The sequence below is a fragment of the Medicago sativa genome, chromosome 2 (assembly GCF_051527215.1).
Source record: "Medicago sativa cultivar Bolivia chromosome 2, Bolivia_mono, whole genome shotgun sequence".
Taxonomy (NCBI): Eukaryota; Viridiplantae; Streptophyta; class Magnoliopsida; order Fabales; family Fabaceae; genus Medicago; species Medicago sativa.
In genome coordinates this window covers 17670600-17693483 of record NC_140750.1, presented here as the reverse complement: position 1 = coordinate 17693483, position 22884 = coordinate 17670600, and the positions used below count along the sequence as shown (strand labels likewise).

At 34.6% G+C, this 22884-nt stretch overlaps 2 protein-coding genes across 2 annotated transcripts; both read right to left on the bottom strand.

Moving 5' to 3' along the window:
- Positions 1–13095: 13095 nt before the first annotated feature.
- On the bottom strand, positions 13096–17709 carry LOC146945116 (Major facilitator superfamily protein). The gene is made up of 2 exons (XM_085743479.1): positions 17270–17709; positions 13096–14201 (listed from the first exon to the last, which is right to left on the bottom strand). The coding sequence occupies exons 1-2, from the start codon at positions 17559–17561 to the stop codon at positions 13147–13149; spliced, it is 1347 nt and encodes a 448-aa protein (XP_085599605.1). The 5' UTR covers positions 17562–17709; the 3' UTR covers positions 13096–13146.
- A 1572-nt stretch (positions 17710–19281) lies between these two features.
- LOC146945115 (Ribosomal protein L12/ ATP-dependent Clp protease adaptor protein ClpS family protein) lies at positions 19282–21931 on the bottom strand. Its single transcript, XM_085743478.1, has 2 exons — positions 21748–21931; positions 19282–20323 (listed from the first exon to the last, which is right to left on the bottom strand). The coding sequence occupies exon 2, from the start codon at positions 20232–20234 to the stop codon at positions 19662–19664; it is 573 nt and encodes a 190-aa protein (XP_085599604.1). The 5' UTR covers positions 20235–20323; positions 21748–21931; the 3' UTR covers positions 19282–19661.
- Positions 21932–22884: the final 953 nt, after the last annotated feature.

Here is a 22884-nt window from a genome sequence, read left to right as displayed (position 1 = left end):
ACCAATTATCATGAGCCAAGATATTGGAATTAAAACGTGCAAAAATGCTTCACAAAATATGATAAAAAAACAACACAAATCGCTCACAATCTCACATGTATTTTTCCATCAATTTCCAGCACTCAAAGTTCGCAAGAAACGATCCTAAATCAATCGACATCATTGCAATAAAGCTCACCCAAATTTTCACAAGTTTTTAACAAGGTTTTTCAACAAAAATTAAAAGAAACAATTTAAACCCAAGCAAAAAATAATTCTCCGGTATTTCTTGATCAATCTTGACATGTAACATGTCAAAATTGATCAAAAAATACAAAGAAAGTTATAGGAATTTTTAGGAATTTTTTTTAAACATTTTTGAGTGCGCAGGGGTGTAAAAATCAATTTACGGGGTGAAAATAGCACAAAATTTACTAAAAACGAAAATTGTAGGCAGATAAGGCCCAAGCCCAGTCAAGAATGGAAAGATGGGTCAACAGGAGGTACAGGGATCGTTGGATCGATCCAGTTGGATCAGATCCAAGATCCAACCATCAAAACACGCGAAGGCACATGGTAAGGTCGTAGGCTAGCACACATGGGATAAAATGGAATGGCTTGCATTTAGAAAAGGATTCACGTGACAGTAACCACAATCAAAGAAAATTTCTTCACGTGAATCCTCTCTTCTCTCTCAAATTTTCTGAAAACAATATCAAGAACACATCATAATCTTCATCTCCCTCACCTACCTTACCGGAAAATATATGAACATCGCCGGAAAATTCATCAACTCGCCGGAAACTTCATCTTCTCCGGCGAGAAGTGCAGATTCCGGCGAGTCTCAAAACGCTCCGATTTAAACGAATCTTGCAATTTCGGAACCGGTTTTTATTTCTCTATTCGAATTCGAGCAGGCTTTTCAAAATTAAATCAAGAACAACCTAACTCTAACACGAACAGATTTGCGAACAAATCAAAAGAAATGAAGAGGAGCAGCGATACCTCTTGGAGCTTCCAATTCGAAGTTCTTCGCGAATCGTTTTCCTTTGTTCTTGATTTCGTTCTTCCTTCTTCTTTCCTTGCTTCAAATTCAATTCTGGCTTTTGCTTTGTGTTTGAATGTTTGTGTGGTAAAGGAAAACGAAAATGGATGTGTTGGTGATGGATTATGATGATGATGATTGTTGTTAGTTGAAGGTGATGATGAAGGTTTGGTTATGGAGTTTTTTTTTTGTAGTGGTTGAAGGTTGTTATGATGATTGAAGATGAAGATTGATGAAGATGGTGGTGGTTTGTGGTGGTGGAAATTAGTTATGGAGTTTGTTAGGGTGGTGAAGTGGTGGAGGGAAGGTTGTTATGGTGGTGAAGATGAGGAAAAGAGTTAGTTGTGGTGGTGTTTTTTTGTCACGTGAGAGAAAAGAAGAAAGAGGGAAGAAAGAAAATTTTTTGTGACTTTTTGGTGAATTTTTGTGAAAAGTGTGATAATGATTGGTGTGTTGAAAATTGACCAACTTTGACTTATATAGGTGATGTGGTAAGCTTGGACCAATGAGACAATGCCATGTGTACTTGGACTTGTAACAAACTCTTAAGGACCAATAGCATTTGGACACATGGCACTTGGACTCTAACAAACTAAAAAAGGATTAAAATGCAAATAACAAAAGTACAAGGACCAAAATGAAAAATTAAAACTATCATTGAATTGAAAAAAGTAAATTGAAAATTAACGTAAAGCGAGACGATTAAAAACAGCAAAGCAGATTAAAATGAATCAGCAATTTTATGTGAAATGACCAAAATGCCCCTAGGGGCTTAAAACGACTAAAAATGATTCAGATGAAATTTTAAAATGGATTTTTAACAGGAAATTAAAGCAAGAACTTATACAAGACTCAGAGACATTTTTTTAGAATTTAAACAGGGCTTTAACACATGAAAAGACTAAAATGCCCCTAGGGGCAAAACTGACTCAAAATGACTTCAAATGCAATTTTTAAAATGGATTTTGACATAGAATTGAAATGAAGACTTATTCAAACTATTTGAAAGGACTCAAACAAAATTTTAAAAGATTGAAAGAAATTTTAACACAGGAAATGACTAAAATGCCCCTAGGGGCTATACTGACTAGAAATGACTTAACTGATATATTCTGAAATGAATTTTGACATGAGATTGAAACAAGGATTTATACAAACCAATTTAAAAGACTCAAACAATTTTCAAGGATTAAAATGAGTTAAATGCAGGAAATGACTAAAATACCCTTGCATGTGAATTTTGCAAACAATATTGAAATAAAATGCAGAGAAATATGCAATTGGTCAGAGACAGTTCAAATGATTTATAATGCAAGAAAAGAAGAATTGAATTAGTATTTTTAGGTCCAAAATTAGGGTATGACAATCATCACTGACAATGGTTCCAATCTGAACAATAGCATGATGCAAGCTTTATGTGAAGAATTCAAAATTGAACATCACAACTCTTCTCCTTATAGACCTCAGATGAATGGTGCAGTTGAGGCCGCTAACAAGAACATCAAGAAGATTGTTCAGAAGATGGTCACTACTTACAAAGACTGGCATGAAATGCTACCGTTTGCCTTGCATGGCTACCGTACTACAGTGCGCAGTTCAACCGGGGCAACCCCTTTCTCTTTGGTGTATGGTATGGAAGCAGTTCTCCCTCTGGAAGTGGAGATTCCATCTCTTCGAGTGATCATGGAAGCAAAATTAACTGAGGCTGAATGGTGTCGAAGTCGGTATGATCAATTGAATCTGATTGAAGAGAAACGTATGAATGCTTTGGCTCATGGACAGTTGTATCAAGTGCGAATGAAGAATGATTTCGACAAGAAAGTCCGACCTCGAGAATTCGAGGAAGGCGAACTTGTATTGAAAAGAAGGATAAGTCAGCAACCCGACCCAAGGGGCAAGTGGACACCTAACTATGAAGGTCCTTATGTTGTCAAGAAGGCTTTCTCTGGTGGTGCTTTGATTCTTACACACATGGATGGTGTTGAACTCCCAAATCCTGTTAATGCCGATATAGTCAAGAAATACTTTGTCTAAAAAGAAAAGAACAGCGTGGTAGGTCGAAAACCCGAAAGGGCGGCCTAGGCAAAAATGCGCTTCCCGGTGGATCGAAAACCCGAAAGGGCGATCCAGGCAAAAGTTAGGGACAAAAAAAACAAATATATGAAAGAGCTCGCTGAGATTGTACGCAACTCAGGCAAGAATGAGCGCCTCGATGAGCCGAAAACCCGAAAGGGCGGTTCATGCAAAAATGAGGTTGACAATAAAAGACAAGTAACTATATCTGGCAAATCACCATCACCCCTTGGGGCGTCTGCAACTGTCAATGATCTTCTTCATCAGAGGCTTCTGTACTTGTGAATTCAAAATTTCCATGAAATGTAGCGGTCATCGTGTTCAATGTATCACCAACCAATAAAATTACCATTTTCCAAGCTTTGTAAATCCGTGAAGTCATGCCTTTGGCTGACTTTCACTCTTCTACATCAATTTGAGCCTTTCTACTGTTTGAAATTCTATTTTCTTTCTACTTTCAATGCTTTATACAAAATATTCCTTTTCCATTTGATAATGTCAATATCTGAAACAAACATCTTTGAAAATTGAAAAATCTTTTTTTGTCTATTTTGAAAGCAAACCTGAGCAATAAGGTACATTTCAATGAAACATGCATGAACAAATGAATGTCAATGTCTATTTCAATACAAGTTACAAGCAGGTTACCCCCCAGGATGATCTGTGGTCAATGGCAAGAATGAAAAACAGTATGAAAATGAAAAATGAAAAATGAAAATGAAAAGCTCGCTAAGTTGAAAACCCGAAAGGGCGGCTTAGGCAAAAATGAGCACCCCGCTGATTGACAACCTATGAAGGCAATCCAAGCAAAAATGGGGCAATGAAAAGAATCTTATTCCCCGGTGAATCGAAAACCCGAAAGAGCGGTTCAGGCAAAAATGGGGTTTGAAAATGAAAAAATGAAAGAATATAAAAGCATTGACCACAGATGCGAACATCCAATGTTTACCCAGCACTGACACGCCTAGCAACGGCGACCTGTATCCAAGAACCCTCCAAGGGTCTCTCCTTTACAAGTTTTATTGCCCTCAGCCATGGTTTTGATACGGCTCTCAACGACGGTCTCTCCAAAGAGGTTTTCCCCTGTGAATATGTTGCAGCGCGAGCCACTACGTGCCCAACCTTCCAATGTTTTGTCTATCTCTGTGAAACTTTATCTGTCCAACGGCCAGCCAATCATGCGTTTCAAGCATTCATACATGCATAATCATGCATTTTATGTGCTCATACATCCAATAATCTTGCTATACCATGCATACATGTTGCATGTCCAAATTTCAACTGTCAAATTCAATTCCAATCCCCAAATTCAAACCAATTTCAATTCCAAATTCCAATGACAAATTCAATTCAATTTCAACTGCCAAATTCAATGCAATCTCAACTTTCCAACTTCAATTCCAATCATGTCAAACTGTCAAATTCGAAGCAATTTCCAATTTCAATGTCAAACTGTCAAATTCGAAGCAATTTCCAATCTCAATTTCAACTTCAACTGTCAAATTCGAAGCAATCTCATTTCCAATTCCAATGTCAATATCCAATGACAATTCCAATGTCAATCTCCAATTTCAATCCAATGTCAATGCCAAATTTCCAATCTCCAATTTCAATTCCAATTTCAATGACAATCTCCAATGTCAATGTCAATGTCAATCTCCAATTCCAATTCCAATTTCAATATCAATCTCCAATGACAATCTCCAATATCAATGTCAAATGTCAATATCAATGTCAATGTCAAATTCCAATCCAATTCCGATGTCAATTGCAACTCTCCAATCCAATGCCTATGTCTATGTCTATGTCTCTGTTCAATCTCAACTTTCAATCCCTCTTCCAATGTCAATTTTCAACTCAAATCAATGTCAATTTATTCTCAATTTACTTTTGGGCCAACAAAAATGGTCATGTCTATTTCCAAATCAAGTCAATAACAACTTACCCTCAATCGGTATTTTGTTAAACCAGACTTTCAATTTGTATCTTGTTACTGGTCAAGTGCCAGGTTCGATCCAAAAAAGAACCACTTGTACCTGCTTATGTGCCTATGCTTCCGGACAAACGACAAGTTCAATCCAGAGAACAGTTTGTACCCAGCTTATGCTTTGTTATCGGTCAAACGGCAAGTTCGATTTAAAAAAGAACAGTTTGCACCTTCCCACATGACGTGGTGATAATCCAACAAGCAAGTTCGATCCAAAGAAACAGCTTGTATCAACCCTTTTGTCTATGTCCCCAGCCAAACAGCCAGTTCAACCCAAAAGAACAGTTTGTGTCTGCCTATCTGTTTGTATCTTCAACCAAGTGTCAAGTTCGATCCAAAGAACAACTTGTATCTGCCTACGTGTCTATATTTCCGGTCAAGTGCCGAGTTCAATCCCAAGAACAGCTTGCACCCATCTCTTGTTTTGTATTCCTTGGTCAAGTGGCTAGTTCGACCCAAAGAACAACTTGTACCCTTTTTCTAACCCCTGGTGTGTCTACCCTGTCAGTGTCTATCTGAATCCCCAGTGACATGACAGGTTCCATAGACTCCAGTTGTTTGTCTTGCATTCATAATCAAAGTATTGCATAACATTCATATCTTTGAAACTCTGAAAGCGTATTTTTATGTCCAAAAGCAGTGCAAATGTTAATATTTAAGTATCTTCGCCCCGTCAACTCTAAGACTTCGTCTCTTGACTCTCCGGACAAAGAAACTTAAATAGGGGCAGCTGTTATACCCTAATTTTGGACCTAAAAATACTAGTCAATTTTTCTTTTCTTGCATTATAAGTCATTTGAACTGTCTCTGATCAATTGCATCTTTCTCTGCATTTTATTTCAATATTGTTTGCAAAAATTCACATGCAAGGGTATTTTAGTCATTTCCTATGTCAAATTTCTCTCAGTCTTTCAAAATTTTGTTTGAGTCCTTTCAAGTAGTGTGAATAAGTCTCTGTTTCATTCTATGTCTAAATCCATTTTAAAAATTGCATTTGAAGTCATTTTTGAGTCAGTTTTGCCCCTAGGGGCATTTTAGTCTTTTCAAGTGTCAAAGTACTGTTTAAATCCTAAAAACTGTCTCTGAGTCCTTTAATTTTGCTTGTATGAGTCTTTGATTCAATCTCTGTCAAAAAATCCATTTTTCAACTGCATCTGAGTCATTTTTTAGTCGCTTTCAGCCCCAGGGGCATTTTGGTCATTTCACACGAAATTTCGGCAGAGAGGTACTTTAAAGTACCTCATTTAGGCCATTGGTTCGTTTTAGTCCGTTTTGTCAAATTTTAATCGTTTCACTTTACGTTATTTTCCAATTACCAATTTTAATTCATTTTTATTTTTGTTTTTAGTCCTAAAATTCCTAAAAAAATTGTATTTTAGTCCTTTTTGTCCAAGTCATCAGGTCTGTACACGTGTCAGTTTCTCATTTGTCCATTTGTCCAAGAGTTTGTTACAAAGTCCATGTCCAGGTGGCGCCTTTGCATTGGTCCAGTAATACACTTGGCAGCCTATAAAAGGCTCCAATCATTGCAGTGCCATTCAGATTCCAACACATCATCAATAACACTTCTCACTCTCTCTCTCTCCACAAAAAACGAATCAACACCACAAAAAAAATCCAGAAAAAGCTCAAGAACATGATGAACAAATTCATCATCCAAAAACCCTAACCGAATTCAGTTATCACCAAACTCATCAATTCTCATCAAATTCAAGCCATAACCGAATCAAAAACATCACACAACACAGAATTCCGCATCTATTCCACAAAAAACAAACGAATTCGCAAGGAAGAGGAAGAAGCTTTCAGAGATTCTGAAGAATCTTCATCATCAAGCTCACCTTCGCAATTCCAACGAAGATTCATCAATAACGACGAACTCTTCGTGATCACGAAGGATTTGAAGAAGAAGAGGGAAAAAGTTCGAATTCGAAGCCGTAGCAGAAGAAGGGAAAGGATACGAAGTTCACCAGAGGAAGGACAATCGAAGAACTCAAAATCTTCTTCGTTCGTCACTTCACCAGTCCAAAACACAGGTATCAAACTATCAATCTCTTCCTTTTCACGTTTTCTTTCGAAAATCCTGAACAATTAGCTTCATACATGCGCTGTGGCTATGAATCAAAGTAGATCGGAGCATTTTAAGAGTTTTCTTGCAAAAACCTTTCGAATAAGAGAAAAAGAAGAAGAGTTAACAAAAAGAAGCATCAAAACCGTGAAGTAAAAGTCCGATCTACTCTGATTCGTAAGTTTCTTTGAGAAACAAGCCTCAGAATCGAGTAGAGGAGAAGAAGAGCTTTAAAAACATGTGTTTAAGTCTGAGTTCTGGGCGGTTTAGGGCTCCGACGCGGCGGCGCCACCGCCGGCCACCGCGTCGGAGAAAGGTTGAAGATGACCGGCCTTAGGTCGGAGAAGAGAGAGTCTGTAGACTCTCTCTCTCTAAGAACATTGTAGAGAGAGAAAGGAGTGAGAATTGTGAGGTTTCCCCTTTGATTTTGCTTATATACCTGCTCTATGATCCCACGCGCGCGCGTCAGTACCATACCATGCGCCTTCATGACTTCTTGACCGTTAGATCTAGGGTTGAGAGGTACTGGATCAATCCAACGCCCCTGGTGCGTTTGGATGATCCAGGATCCATCTCAGTTTGGGCCTGAACCTCCTTTTGTGCAGATTTTCGTTTTCCTCATGCATCTTTGCTATTTCCTAACACTGTTTTGCTTTTTACACCTCTGTTCATGATCAAAATTACTTGGAAAATTCTATAAATTTTTGTACATGTTCTTGTTAATTTTTGTGGTGTTTTTATGCATTTTGTTTACTGAAAATCTTGATGAAAAATATTATTGCATTTTCTTGCTTTATTTCCTTAATTGTTTGAAAATTCATGAAAATTTTGTCCAAATTCTATTTCAAATTCTTGATAATTGTTTGTGATACATATTAGATGATTTTGTGGGTTTGTTGCTACTGTTTGTGTTTGATTTTATTGCATACATGTGAATCTTGATTAGTTACTTAGCTTGCAAGGCATTGTGTAGTTAAATAATGCAAATGCGCTTAAAATTTGCTTTAAGTTGCCAAGTAAATCATGTTGCCTTAATCCTCATTCCAAGACCTGATTCTAAACCTTTAAAATGTATTTGAATGTGAGAATTATAGGTCATATGGTTCTTGCACTCTAGGCACAAATTTTGGCCATGTTTGCACTCATTTTCTACCCTTTATATTTTAGTGCTTCTCTTGCTTTATTTCTTTTGATATTATCATGTGCTACTAACCTTTTCATTTCATGTTTCATATTCATCTTAAGCATCTCCATTTCATCCCATATTCATTTCTATTTTTCTTGCAATTTAATTTGTACTAAAGTTAGAATGTGACACTTAGGAGCTTTTGTAATATCTTACTTCCATGCTTTTAATTGCTTGGCAAAGAGGCCATAGAATGGATCTAGGGTATGATGTAAAGGACAATGGACTCTAATGATGTACACCGACACAAGCACCGACACATGCACACACATCACTATATAGCTAGAATATGCATGTTTAGATGTATGTTTAGGATTGTATGTTTAGATGAATGCCTAGGACTTATACTTAGAAAAAATCAATTTTCCAAACAAATGTGAACAACTTTACTCAAATCTTTTCCAAATAAACCTTGGGATCCAACATCCCATAGTATTTTCTTTTCCATTTTCTTAATCAAACTTCAATGAACTCTAATCCTACTTTGACCATATTTTGCAATTCACTAATTCAACCTCACTATTTCCTAATCTCACGCCCTTGAGGCCTCTCTCTTATTCTTCAAAATTTCATTTTTCAAACTTAAAATCAACCAACAAAAGCAAAAAACATTTTTTTTGAGAGAGAACTACGGTGGATTTGATCCCTTAAACGGGTACGTAGGCAAGGAACAAAATTCCTTCAATTCAACTAAAATAAAAATCCAAAAACATTCTTCTCCCTCCAATTCTTCACATAGAATATTCTTAGGTGTAAATAACATTTCAAAATAGCATTTAAAAATAAAGCGCACGCGTAGAAATTAAAGACGGTTCCTATAGGTTACTATAGTCGTTATGGGTGCCTAACACCTTCCCGTAGCGAAAACAACTCCCGGACCTCGATTCTCAAGGGTTTTGCTTACTTTTTCCCTTCCCAAGAAAAAATAAGATATCACCGGTTTAAAAAGGTTCAAACGTAATCAATGTTTGACACCCGAAAAACCAAGATAAAACATTATGTACCAAAATATTTTAGCAAAACTTGGGGACTAAGAAAGCACTTCTAATAATGATTAAATTAATAATAATTTAATTTATCATTGGAATAAAATATATATCAATATATTTTTTCTCTAGTGCTTATGTACCCCATTAATTAGAGGTACACCCCCCAATATATAAACACTACTAATGTGTGTGTTCCATCCGATATGGGACTGCCACTTTTTTCAATTCACACAACACTAGTTCTACCCAACATGGGAATTTGTGTTTAGTCTTTTTACTCAATTTCCACACATGTTCCAACAAGATCTGTGTCTCTGGTATCTGACACATGTCAATGTTTGATGCCGACACAACATTGAGTCATGTGATTACATTTAAATGTAAGTTTTTTTTGTCAAATTGTTACTGATGTTCACTTTTCAGTGTTGTATTCAATATCTGCGTGAGTACTACATAGTTCTCTAGACACCTACCAAAAAACCAATTGAAGTTAAAGATGAACAATCAAAAACTATGATTTAAGTTTGCATAGTTCAAACCTTAAAGTAGAGTTGCAGCTCAATGAATAAAAATTTAGTTTGAGATGAATCAACGAAGAAATTGAAAGAAAAGAAATGGACCAAAATTGTGATTTCTAACAAAAAAATTGAACTTTTTAAACTGTCAATGTTACTGCTCAACTACCTCCACCAACGGAACTACACTACCAATTGACATCTCTGTCAAATTGCATTTGTTAGTCATTCACTTGTCATCTTTATATAGAACAACTTCACGGATTATGTTTCTTTGCTAGCAATATGGGACTAAAAACCATATTTTTACTATTTACTTTCACCTCACTTGCACACATATCAGTATTACTTACTTGCAATGTTCTATGATCGATTGTACCGTGGCCTCTAGTATTTCACTTCCTTCATAAGGAAGCTAACGAAGTATATACTTTTCTGTTTTTAGGTTCAAGCAACAATGACATCCATTCATTTAAAATTGTTCCTAACCAGGACATATTGCATTACACTACTACTAAAAAGAATCTATAAACAGAAAACTATAGACTTGTGAGATTATCTCAAATATGTTCAACCTCATTCTTTTTCATTCCTTTTTCTTTATGAATTTTCAAAGCATCCCAATGAAGGACCACATTCAACAAGTTTCAGCCAAACTCCTTCATTATAAAAGTTCTACACACACCAAACCCAATTCTTAAAAAACAATTTTTTTTAACAGTGATCATAGACGAGGGTAACCTTGGCACAACCAGTAAAGTTGTTGTCATGTGACTGAAAGGTCACGGGTTATAATGGTCATAGATCGTTATCGATTCAAGATTTAAACGTGAACCGGAAGAACTTTTTTCCAAATCGTGGATTGAATCTTATAATGAATCGTAAGATATTAAATATTATATTTTCGAGTAAAAATTTATACGCTAATAGTATATCGTATATTTGATTTGTACGCACTGACAATATAAAACATTTTTACACATGCATTCAATCAAAGCATATCATCGTACCACTTTTTTAAGTTGGTTCCTAAAAACATTTCTGCAAATATTTACTTATGATTTGACTGAATGCATGTGTAAAAATAATACATTGTCATTGCTTGAAAATTAATCTCGTATATTATATATGAACCTAAAAATAATTTAAGACTCAAGTCATATAAATGTAAAAATAATACATTGTCATTGCTTGAAAATTAATCTCGTATATCATATATGAACCTAAAAATAATTTAAGACTCAAGTCATATAAATCAAAATGACAGAAGAAAAGAGGCTGACCACACAAAATTCACAAAAAAAAAAAAAAAAAAATGGCTGACTACACTAAATTTAGATAATGATTCATTGGATTAATTAAGATCTATCTTAGTGACTCAGGGTTAAACATAATGAATAGGGATAGGGATCTAATGTGAGATTCATGTCCAATATAGATACACACTAGAGACTCCTATCATTGAATTCAATTTTGTATCCTAAGTTATTAGTAATAATTTGATTTTTTTTTTTACATAATTCGGTGTAGTAATGAACCAGATGTAACCATATTAACGATTACTACTAAAGAATTGATCGCAAATGTTATGTCATTGATATTTAATTGGTTTGCCATATCAATTCCAATGTGAAGAAGAGCCCAGAGTTTTGTCCAAACAACAGAGCAAGTGTTAAATCTATTGTAGAAACCGCAATGAATCTACCATTCATCCACAAGTAGAATTCTCTGATGACTTTTTATGAGACCCGTCAACATTCATCTTATTGTAATTGAGTAGTGGAGGTTCCTGAGAAACCTCAATCATGTGTCTCAAATTAGCTTGATTTGTGACAGGGCCAAGAAGCTGATTACTTATCGACAACTTCCTATTAAACTTTCTATACAAAACCATGTATGGACATAATGTTAATTTGGTGACATGTATGAGCAATGTAACATACATTTTATAGCACCGACACTTTTGATCGGTGTGTCAGATTATGTCATTTTTTAAAATTATTATTGATGTCGACGTGTCGGTGTTGTGTCAAATGACTACGTCAATACTGCATAGTCCTATAATCATCTACCAAAAACCAATTGAAGATAAAGATGAACAATAAAAAACTATGATTTATTTATAACCTACTCATGCTTATCTTGATACGAATTCCTGCTCCCTCACATGCATAGTTCACACCTTTGAGTATGTCTCTACCATTAGTGTTTGCAAATGATAAACACACTAGGTTCTTGATACTTCTCATAGACACAGTGTCGTAAATAGTTTGCAGGACATGGAAAGAATAGGCATCACCAACCATGTCTTGATCATATATTCCGTCTCTAAGAAGAAAATCTAATAAAGGTAGTGAATCCAGAAATACCAACCAAGAACACACCAATGATTGGTTTTTTGGCTAATTTAATCTATTTCAAAATAATTATCTTGAGATAGAGTGCTAACAAGCTAATTTGAAAACAAAACAGAAAATAATCAAGGTTATGATGTCTAAAGAAATTTTTGACTTTTTAAACCGTCCAACGCCAACGTTACCACCAAAACTACTGCTACCGATCAAATGAAAAGTCGGAGAAGTCCACAGTTCCTCTGTGAAACTGCAATTGTTAGTAATTCACTTGCCATCTTATATATAACAACTTCACATGTGTTATGTTTCTTTGCTAGCAATGTGGGACTAAAAGCCATTTTTATACTATCTATCTTTCACACCTCACTTGGCACTTGTAGTAACATATCAGTACTACTTACTTCCAAATTGCAATGTTCTTTGATCGAATTGTACTGTGGCCTTTAGTAATTCAAAGAATTGATGTATGTCCACCATCTTATGATCAAATAATTGAGATTAATTTCAGACAACCACTTGTATAAGATCACTTTTCCAACGTATCAAATTCTTTATAATCAACATCACATTATAACTTAAATAAGCATTCTTAAATTGATATTTAGAAATCTCATAGTTGAACTAAAACAATTTTTAACTGTATGGAATTGTTCACCTTTTCAATATGATTTCATCCCTTCTGCCTTGAAGCAGCATTACATATTTCAGAAATTCTATTGAGAAAAAATTTATGTGTGCCTTCTCCAACCACTTGTTTGGCTTTGCTTTTCTGTAAAACATTGACTGAACATTTTTTTCTTCACCAAACATTGGCTACACATGAATTTAGAAAATTACAATCCGATTGGAAAAAATCTCGCACCAACATAAACCACGCTACTGATAAATGGAACACAAAATTTGCTCAACACCTTGAATCACTATCACATTTCTAAAAGCTATTACATTGATTAGTCTTTATGCTTGTCTTTTGTTTTTACATATTCAGGTATGCTTGATGACCAAAATATTGGCAACAAAGTACATGAAGCTTGTATCACAAGTCCAAGTGGTAATCCTGAAAAATCACTTCCTGTTATCCTAATATATGATGCAAGTGCAACACCAAGGTATCCACTCACAATGAATGCCAATGCAACAGCAGACATAAGAAATGCCATTATTGACCCTTCACAACCTTGTGGACATAGCTGTGCTAATAACACAGTGAATGGAAGAAACTTGAAGAAAAATAGAACCTCCAAGAATCCTGAGAAAATCACAACATAGAGTGTGTCCGGCACGCCCATTTGTCTATAGAAGCCGCGCACAAATAAGACATCTGAAATCATTAAGAATGCAATTGTTGCTTGAATCGCTGATATCAGTTTCCTAGGTGATATAGATTTCAGGTATCGATTATATATAACTCCCCATAGAAGCATTGTTGCCTGACCAAAAACCTTGGAGATACCTAATACTGACGAGTCGATCTTCAAGTATTGTGTCTGGTAAAAGAACATGGTTCCGTTAAGTAAGGGAATAACTGCATAAGATAATGCAAACCATGAGATTGAATACGCGATTTCGGGTTTTCTTAGTGCGACCGATAGTTCTGAAAGCTGTTTCTTTATCCCAATAGATGGATTCTTTGGAAGTCCAAGAGAGCTTTCGCGAACCGAAATGGTTATGAAGAATTGGAGAGCAACAAGAAGGCCAAAAAACATAAACATGGATTGTGGAGAGAGGCGGCTGATGAAAATGCCGCCAAGAAGGTTGCCGGCGACTCCTCCTACAGAGGAAGCTATCCAAACAAAGGATTGAAGATTTCCTGAGGAAGATGGTTGTTGAGAGTGCTTGGTTGAAGACGGAGGCTGTTTACTCATCTCGGCAACGATGGCATCATTTCCTACCTCAGTTATTGAAGCTCCTAGATTACTAAGGAGAAGATATATAGAGATAGTGAAAACAGATATACTTGACGGAGAGATTGCTATTGCTAGCCATGACAGTGCCTGCAAGAAAGCTGCACAAACAAATTTAGCAATTTAGTTATAAACAATAGAAGACCAAATTAGAAATGCAATAAAATGATAAACAATGGAATAGTTGTAAAGTTCATGATAGATATGATTATCCTTAAAGCTTTGGCGAAATTTGACAACTTTTCCTTAATAAGACAGCTTGCATGAAATTGGGAAAATGTCAACAAAGCTGGCTCTTATGGACGAGAACATAACTGAAAAGGCAACAGTATCAACTCCCATTTTAGCAACCAAGAAACTAGGGACAATATTTCTACCAGAAAAAGGAGGGGGAGGCTCCAGAAAATCAGGACAAACGAAAAGTTGCAGCCTGAGAGAACTTATTCATGCCATGTTTTGACGCATCATGCAACTGGTTAATAATTTGCATCGACTAGACGTTACCGATCCTTATCAGTCACCAAACCAGTTCCCTCCAAACTAACATTTTGGTGAGGATAAATTTTTAAGGTATGCTCGCTAATAAGTAAAAAGTGGGATTCATAGCCCAAAGGGAACAGAAGAAACAATTTACATGAAGTTCCACCATGTCAAGAAAAATGTGATCCCAAAGAACAATAAATACATGAGAAGGTTTAATTATCAACCTTTTATGCCAAATGGAATGAACAATGCAGGGGTATATAGTCACAACAATATGTCCAGATTTAGTCTAGCATTGAATGAAGTAAAAACCAAGTCTCCAGTTTTAATAACCATTATATGTTCACAATCCTAATCTCATTGGTAGAAAAGGTGCATCAGAATCGAACTGACAGAGATGATCTGATAAGCAATTGTTGAAGTAAAAAAGCCCCTGAAATAAAATTCAAAATAAAGATAACTAAAAAATGCAGCGCTTTCTCAATTTCAAGTAGCATTTGCTTGTGTTCTTAGAAACGGTGATGATCATTGCCTCAAGTAAAAGTTGCACTCAGTTTTGCTTTTTCAACAATAGAAGACCATAAAACTCAAACTCCAAAGTAAAAAAAAGAAATTATATTTTTAAAAAAAAATGTCATAACTCAAGTTCTAGTTTCCATATGATACTACTGCTTTGAGGGAAATGGCTGATTCAAAATGATCAGATCACCACACTCAACAACAACCACATATGAGGAGAAGAAATGTTCTTAGTATAAAAAAAGTTTGTTAATTGTTAGTTAGGCTAATTATCGTTATCTTCTTCGTTTTCATATGGACTCTTATGTATAAACAGTCTCTTGTAATCATTATTGCTCAAGTTATCAATAAATGAGATATTTTATTAATAGTTCTTTGGCAGCAAGATTGGGATAATTCTAACTCATAGTTTTAACAAGAAGGCCTCTTTATTGGTCCTACCCTGCGCCAAAACTGGTTAGTTGGAAGAATAGTTTAGATTCTTACCACCGGTTTTCCTATATGTTTGCCTCGGGATGATTCTTCCTATCCCTTCTTCTATTAAATATGTAAGAAACCAATTCAATAACCATTGACCTATTTTCCACTTCCTAGAAATAATTGTGATTTGTTACACTTCCCTCATAAGGAAGCTAACGAAGTATATACTTATTCTGTTTTTATGTTCAAGCAACAATGACATTCACTCATTTAAATAGTTCCTAACCATATTCATATTCAAGTATCTAAGTTTCCTTCTGAATCAGGGTTTCTGTTTTTCTTTCTTTTGTTTATTCTTTCTTTTGGATTGATCCCATTACTGGACAGAATCCATAAGATCCCATTTTTTCTGTTCTATCTTTGGATTGATCCAGTGAAAAATGGATAATGTGTTACTACTACTCACCCACAAAAACTTTGTATCAGGACAGATTGCATTGCAGTACGTTCCAACAAAATTAAAATAACAAAAAATGCAAATTCATTCTTTTTCAATTTTGGAATCTCAATCCTACTTTTTTTTTTTTTCATTCTTTTTTCTTTATGAAAGCATCCCAATGCAGAACCACATTCAAGTTTCAGCCAAACTCCTTGATTATAAAAGTTCTACACACACCAAACCCAATTCTTAAAAAACAAATTCTTTTCTTCACGGTGGTCATAGAGATCGTTATCAATTCGAGATTCATAACGTGAACCGGAAGAACTATTTTTTAAATCGTGGATCGAATCTTATAATGAATCGTAAGATATATTACTAATAAAAATAGGATATTTTCAAGTAAAAACTTATAAGCTAATATATCATATATTTAATCTGTATACACCGACAATGTAAAACTTTTTTACACCTGAATCCAGTCAAATCACATCATGGTGCCACTTTTTAAAGTTAGTTCCTAAAACATCTCTACAAATATTTACTTATGATTTGATTGGATGCATGTGTAAAAAAAATACATTGTCAGTGCATGAAAATTAATCCCATATATCGTATATGAATGAACCTCAAAATAATTTAAGACTCAAGTCATAAATCAAAGACAAAAAAAAGTGGCTGACCACACAAAATTCACCACAACAAATTAAGACCTATCACAGTGACTCAGGGTTCAACGTAATGAACAGGGATTCAATATGAGATTCAGGTCCAATATAGATACACAGTAGAGATTCCTTTTATTGAATTCAATTTTGTATCTCGATAAGATTCGCATCACATGTATCCTAAGTTAGACATGGTCACAGTACCATACATAAAAAGGATCATTCATTCATTCATTCATTCATTCATTCATACTTCAAACAAAAATAACAGCAAACTATCAATTCCCATTATCAAGGAAGCAACTAAACAGTAATTCACCTCAAATTTTCACAACATCAAAGATGGCAACCTATGAAACACAAGCACAAATACCGAACACAACACAAACACTGACACGTCAGTAATAATTTGAAAAATGTTATTCAAATTAATCACATATATCGGGGTTAGACACTGATACACGCCTTCAATCAAAAGTGTCGGTGCTTCAGCACAGCACAGACAATAATTCAAAACCTTAATTGCAACCAACCCAAATCATAAAAAAGTAAAAAGTACACAACTTTACTTCACATAATCAAAACCATATAGAAAAAACAAAAGGGTATATAGATTATAGAATGAAATAGTAGATGTTACCTCCAAAAGCAATGTAGGGAACACGATGTTGACCATAAATATAAACAGAATCAGAAACAAGACCATAAAGGGGTTTTCCAACCATAGGAAGATTTGCAGAACTTAGCAGAATTTGAAGAGTTGAAGGATTAACATTAAGACCATCTTTGAGAAAGAAACTCACTACTAACCATGGAAAACACCTGAATCCTTGTACCCAGAAACCCAAACCCAACACTTTTCTCATCAATTTGTCACCACCACCACCATCATCGTCAATTTTGCAATTGGCACCTCCCTTGGAAGACACCATTTCGTAAATGTTAAGGTTTGTTAGATTAAACAAAAGAGGTTTCGGGTTTTCTAAGGACAAAAGTTAGGAGTTGTTCTTTTTTATGATCTGTGTTTCTTTCTTTTTTAGTGTGTTAGTGGCACATTCTATAGGTTACACATGTTGCTGTTATTTTTCAGTTACGCTTTTTTCTTATTTTTTTTTTTTATTACAACGCCTTTTTCTTAAGTTACTTTGTATAAATTTCTACCTCAAAAAAAGTTATAGATTTAACTATAATTATTGCTAGCTCACGTTTTGGATCAACTAGGATATTCATGTCGGTAATATGCATATAATACTAGTTAAACACACAATTTGGAAGGTATGGAGTTTAAACTTATGTGAAGATGTTCATATTAATTTATAATAACATAACAATATCAATATTGTTAGTTCCTTTAAAAAAATATATCAATATTGTTAGTTGAATTAGATCTTACGGACTTTTAAAAACACATTTTATCAAGTTAAAAGAGACTCAAAATGAAACATCCTTGAGTTTTTTTTTTTTTGGTACAAACATCCTTGAGTTTTTTTTTTGAATTTAAGCATTGTTGTAATAATTACTTACTATATTATTATGATTCCAAAAGTTATGAATAATTTGTATCGTATTTTATTTTAAATTGTTATATTAAGTTTATTTTAATTTGTCCCCATGAGTTTAGTCGGTTGGTAGGAATGTTAAGGTATGGTCAAGAGATCGAACACTAAATTTTCCATATGAATTTTTAGTTAGTAGAAAAAACATGAATTGATTTGCTTGCAACAGTTTTCTTTTATGAGCATCAATTAGAATTATTTTCTACACGTTCACAATTCATATGCAATAAAAGTATTGTGTTTTCAATAAGTATAATTCAACGTTTGTATTTAATTAATATTGCATATTAAGGATATAAGTTGGATGGGTTTAGTGACTGGTATGAGTAAGTTTTTTTTTTTTTTTTGAGGGATGGTATGAGTAATTAAAAATTAGAGTGCGGGTTTGATCTCCACTCTGAACATAATGCCAACAATACTAGCATAGACCGTTTTAAAAATTTTAAAAAAAAAATGTATTACATTTACTTTTCTTTTGATGTCAAAAACGTTTGCACAGCTAACACTAATGTAAAAAAGTAGAAGATAAGTTGTTAAAGTTTTCATCCAAATACAGTCAGGGGTGATAACGAAAATAAAACTGAAACTCCAGTTCTAACCCAAATCAAGTTAGAAATGACAAAACAAGGACAAATTACAATTTCTAGAACAAAAATTAATCGAAAATATCCATTTGACATGGAAATAGACCCTCTTAAATTAGTTCCTCTCATGTTTTTCGATCTCCACCCTTATACTTATTTCACTGTAAGCCCATTTGTCTCTCATTTTCAATGGAAGGTGAAAGTTTCAATGAACTCATATGAGGATCATTCCCCATTTGACTGACACAAGTCAGATGTGTTCCATGTCATTCTCAAATTTCATAGTCATCCTTCAGCATTCAGCAATAAACAATCAACAAACCATGACCATCAATAACAATCTCTACCAAATTATATACCAACTCACAGAATAAACAAAATATGTATGCCCATAGTTAAAAATCATACTAAAATAATATGAAAGAACTATGGCAGAAAAAAAAATATTGATAACCAGAAAAATGAAAAAGACTAGATCAATAGACTATATTAACCTAAGCTAAGAGCTACAATTCTAGATAAGTGGTTCATCAATCTACATAGAAGACCAACAAGTTTGGTATATCAACCATAAGAATCTCAAATAACTACATGAAAAATCCATACATAATTTTCCCTGTAATTCCAGAAAATTTTCATTTGTAAGAAAAGATGTGAGTGTTACAAATGTCAAACTAACACAAGTTATATGTATGTGATAGAGTAATTAACCAGAAAACTCAGACAGAGAAATTTTTTTATTCAAATAGATTATCCAACAATCAGTTCTCAACCCTTAAATATGCTTCAAACATGCCCTGAGAAATTTCTCCTAACCATTCATTCACCATAAAACACATTGGCCATCATGAAAAATTTGTGATCTTGGCCAACAATCAAACAACTGAAAAATCTATTCCATAACTGCAACTCCTCCAACAGCTTTTATTTTTTCAATAATACTATTTGCCTCGTCTTTTGTGACTCCTTGTTTAAGCACAGTTGGTACCTTTTCAACAAGATCTTTAGCCTCTTTCAATCCCAGGTTAGTAAATGCTCTTACCTCCTTAATCACCTTGATCTTTGAAGCAGCATCAAATTTCTCTAACTTCACGTCAAAAGCTGTTTTCTCTGCCTTTTTCTCCTCAACCTTTGGTCCAGCAGCACCGCTGTCTGAACCCAAGTCCATGCCTTCTGTTGAAATTGGCTGCAACTTTGGAAGCTTTAATCTTTCTGACAAAGCAGGCATAATATGACTGCGTTCCTCTTCCGATAGTGCTGCGATTCGTTCTGCGAGCTGAACGATTTTGTCTGACGGTGGAGGTCTAGGGCCATAAGGGTCATAAGACTGAGGAATTTTGTACTTAATTGGCTTGGCCTTAGAATCTTTAGAAATATCAGTCTGGAAAGCTCGAGATTGCAACGGCACAAATGTCCCAGACCGAGGAAGACGGCGAATGTATCTTGAAAGGGTGGTAATCCTCATGTCTTTGTCGAATCAAAATAGCGACTAACGGCTGAGAAAATATGCTATTTCAACAAGCTAGTAGTATCATCACTGTAGTGATCATCCCCCTGAAACAATTTCCCCACAATCAAAGGCTGAGCAGCAAGACATATTAAATAAAACAGAGTTCAAAGGACACTCACTGATGGTGTAAACCAGTTTTATACTGTTTTCCAATCCAATGCAAACCCACTGTTTCACCAGTATCATTCCGTTTTTATATGTCTATTTTAAAGTTGATTGTATGAAGTGGCAAAATAGTGAACACTTATTGGATGTAAGTGTGACCTAATTTACACCGACAGTGCATCCTATTTAACTCTAAAACAAAATATTACAAATATAGCATAATAGCATCAAGTCACTTCATATCATCAAGAAAAGTTGGAAGATAATGCTAAACACATAAACATCAACTAAAATAAACATTCCTAATTCCACTAGTGCAACCGCCTCACGTGATCCAAATCAGCAATTGAATATGGAAATGCCATAGCTTATAAACTAGAACTAGAGTACAAATATTCATATTCACATGGAATGTCTCACAACAGTCATGGTACGAATTCAAATCTAAATTGAAACATCAAATGCCTTGCACCAAATACTAAGATCTGCATATGTCACAATTCAAATAACATAACTGTACTGGTACTGAATGACAACCATGACACAATAAATAAATCAACACATAATAGTGAACACCAGAATGAAACACAAACACACACACACACACAGTCAAAGACTAAGCAGCAAGCCATATGAAATAAGAGTTAGAGGGACATGCACAAATATGTTTTACACCGACCATGGATAAAAACTCGCTACTTTGTCATTTCATATAATCAAAATAGTGGACTCTCATAAGATGTGACTCTAAATAATGCTTGTACATCCTTTGAACTTAAGTAAGAAAATGTTATAAGATTATAAAGATGGCATGAAATCACTTCATATCATCACCAAAAGATGGAAGAGAATACAACACATAAAAACATCCAATTTCAACAAACATCCCGGAAGTCATGATACAGATTCAAATCTAAATCCAAACATCAAATGTCCCGGAAGGTAAGGGTTTGGCCGCTGAAAGGGTATTAAGAAGGAGGTTCCTTCTGCTAACAAACTAACTAGTAACTACTAACATTTGCCTATGCAAAAAAACACAGCAGGCTAAATTGGACATAATAGATTATGTAAGATAATACATAAGTGCTTATCATGATAAGCGCTTCTGCTATTAGCTGCAAATAAGCTATTTATCTTTTGGATTGATTTATTAGAGCTTATCCACTGACATAAGCTCTCGAAGATAGTTGGTGTAAACAGCTTATATCATACACAAATATCGTATACATAAGCGCTTATCAATAAGTGCTTATGCTGAAATGACACATTCATTGCTTTTTGGAATCGAATCGCGCGCTACCAGGAGAGGGGAAGGAAAATACAAAAAATAAAAAATTGGAGAAAGGTGTTTGAGGTTTCTCACCGTTTCTTCTTCCGACGACGACGAACACTGGCGGCGTTTTCCGGCAAGGTGAGATCAGTGCGATTTGCAGCTTGTTTAGGGAAAAGAGGTAGCGGCTGAATCCTGTGTTTAGAAATTACGGGCCTCTCTCTTCAAAATTACATGGATTGGGCTTGCCATACCAAAAATACGCTTTTGTTTGGTTAGAATTTTGCTTTCCACCCAGCAACTTTTGCTCGCACCCTGCAGCCATGCCGAAAATGTTCATGCGCTAGTTAACTTGCGCAAGTGTAAGTTACTGCACAAGTTAAGTCACGTGGCGCAAGTTAAGTGGCGCAAGGATACTTTTTCAAATTATTTTTATTAACTTATTCAAAATTATTTTGTTTATATTAACTTTATTCAAATTATGTTATTTTCTTAACTTTATTAACTTTATTCAAAATTATTTTATTAACTTTATTTTGAAATTATTTTGTTTACATTAATCTAAATTATTTTCTTAATTTTATTCTAAATTATTGATTCGATATTATTCTTTAAATTAATACAAATATAAATAAAGGTAAATACAATACAAATATAAATAAAGGTAAATACAACAAATATAAAACAAAGGAACAAAATTGAGGCATAAATAATCTCTCATTTTATTAATAATTCATAAATTACATTACAATAATTCATATGATAAGTTTGAACTTATTCACTATATCTACTTATTTTCTCCTTGGGGTAAAAAGTAATCAATCTTCGTGGGGTAAAATAGTGAACAGCCTTCTTGGGGAAAATACATCATCAACCCTTGGGCTAAATTTAAATCTGGTTTTTTTTTACCACAAGAAGTTCTTTTTACCCACGGTAAAAAGTTTCTGCGGTTAAAAAAGCAGGTTTAAAATTATCCCACGGGTCGATCACTTCCCCAAGTCGGCTACTCACTACTTTACCCCGACGAAAATTGATCACCTTTTACCCCAAAGAGAATATTGAAAAGAAAAAAAAGAAAGAAGAGAAATAGAGGGAGAGAGTGATGAGGGGGAGAAAGTAGTATGGTGTGAGGAATTAGGGAAGTATGGAGGGATATTTATAGGTGGGAATGGTAGTATAGGTGGTAAATACCATTAATGTGGTCAAAAAACGTGTAAAATTTGGTAGAAA

What these genes read in the sequence shown, in the direction of transcription:
- LOC146945116 (XM_085743479.1), bottom strand. Translation starts at nt 17,561, where the DNA reads ATGGTGTCTTCCAAGGGAGGTGCCAATTGCAAAATTGACGATGATGGT. An exon ending in TCCCTACATTGCTTTTGGAG is followed by an intron (nt 14,202 to 17,269) that starts GTAACATCTACT and finishes TTGTTTGTGCAG; the next exon opens with CTTTCTTGCAGGCACTGTCA.
- LOC146945115 (XM_085743478.1), bottom strand. Translation starts at nt 20,234, where the DNA reads ATGAGGATTACCACCCTTTCAAGATACATTCGCCGTCTTCCTCGGTCT.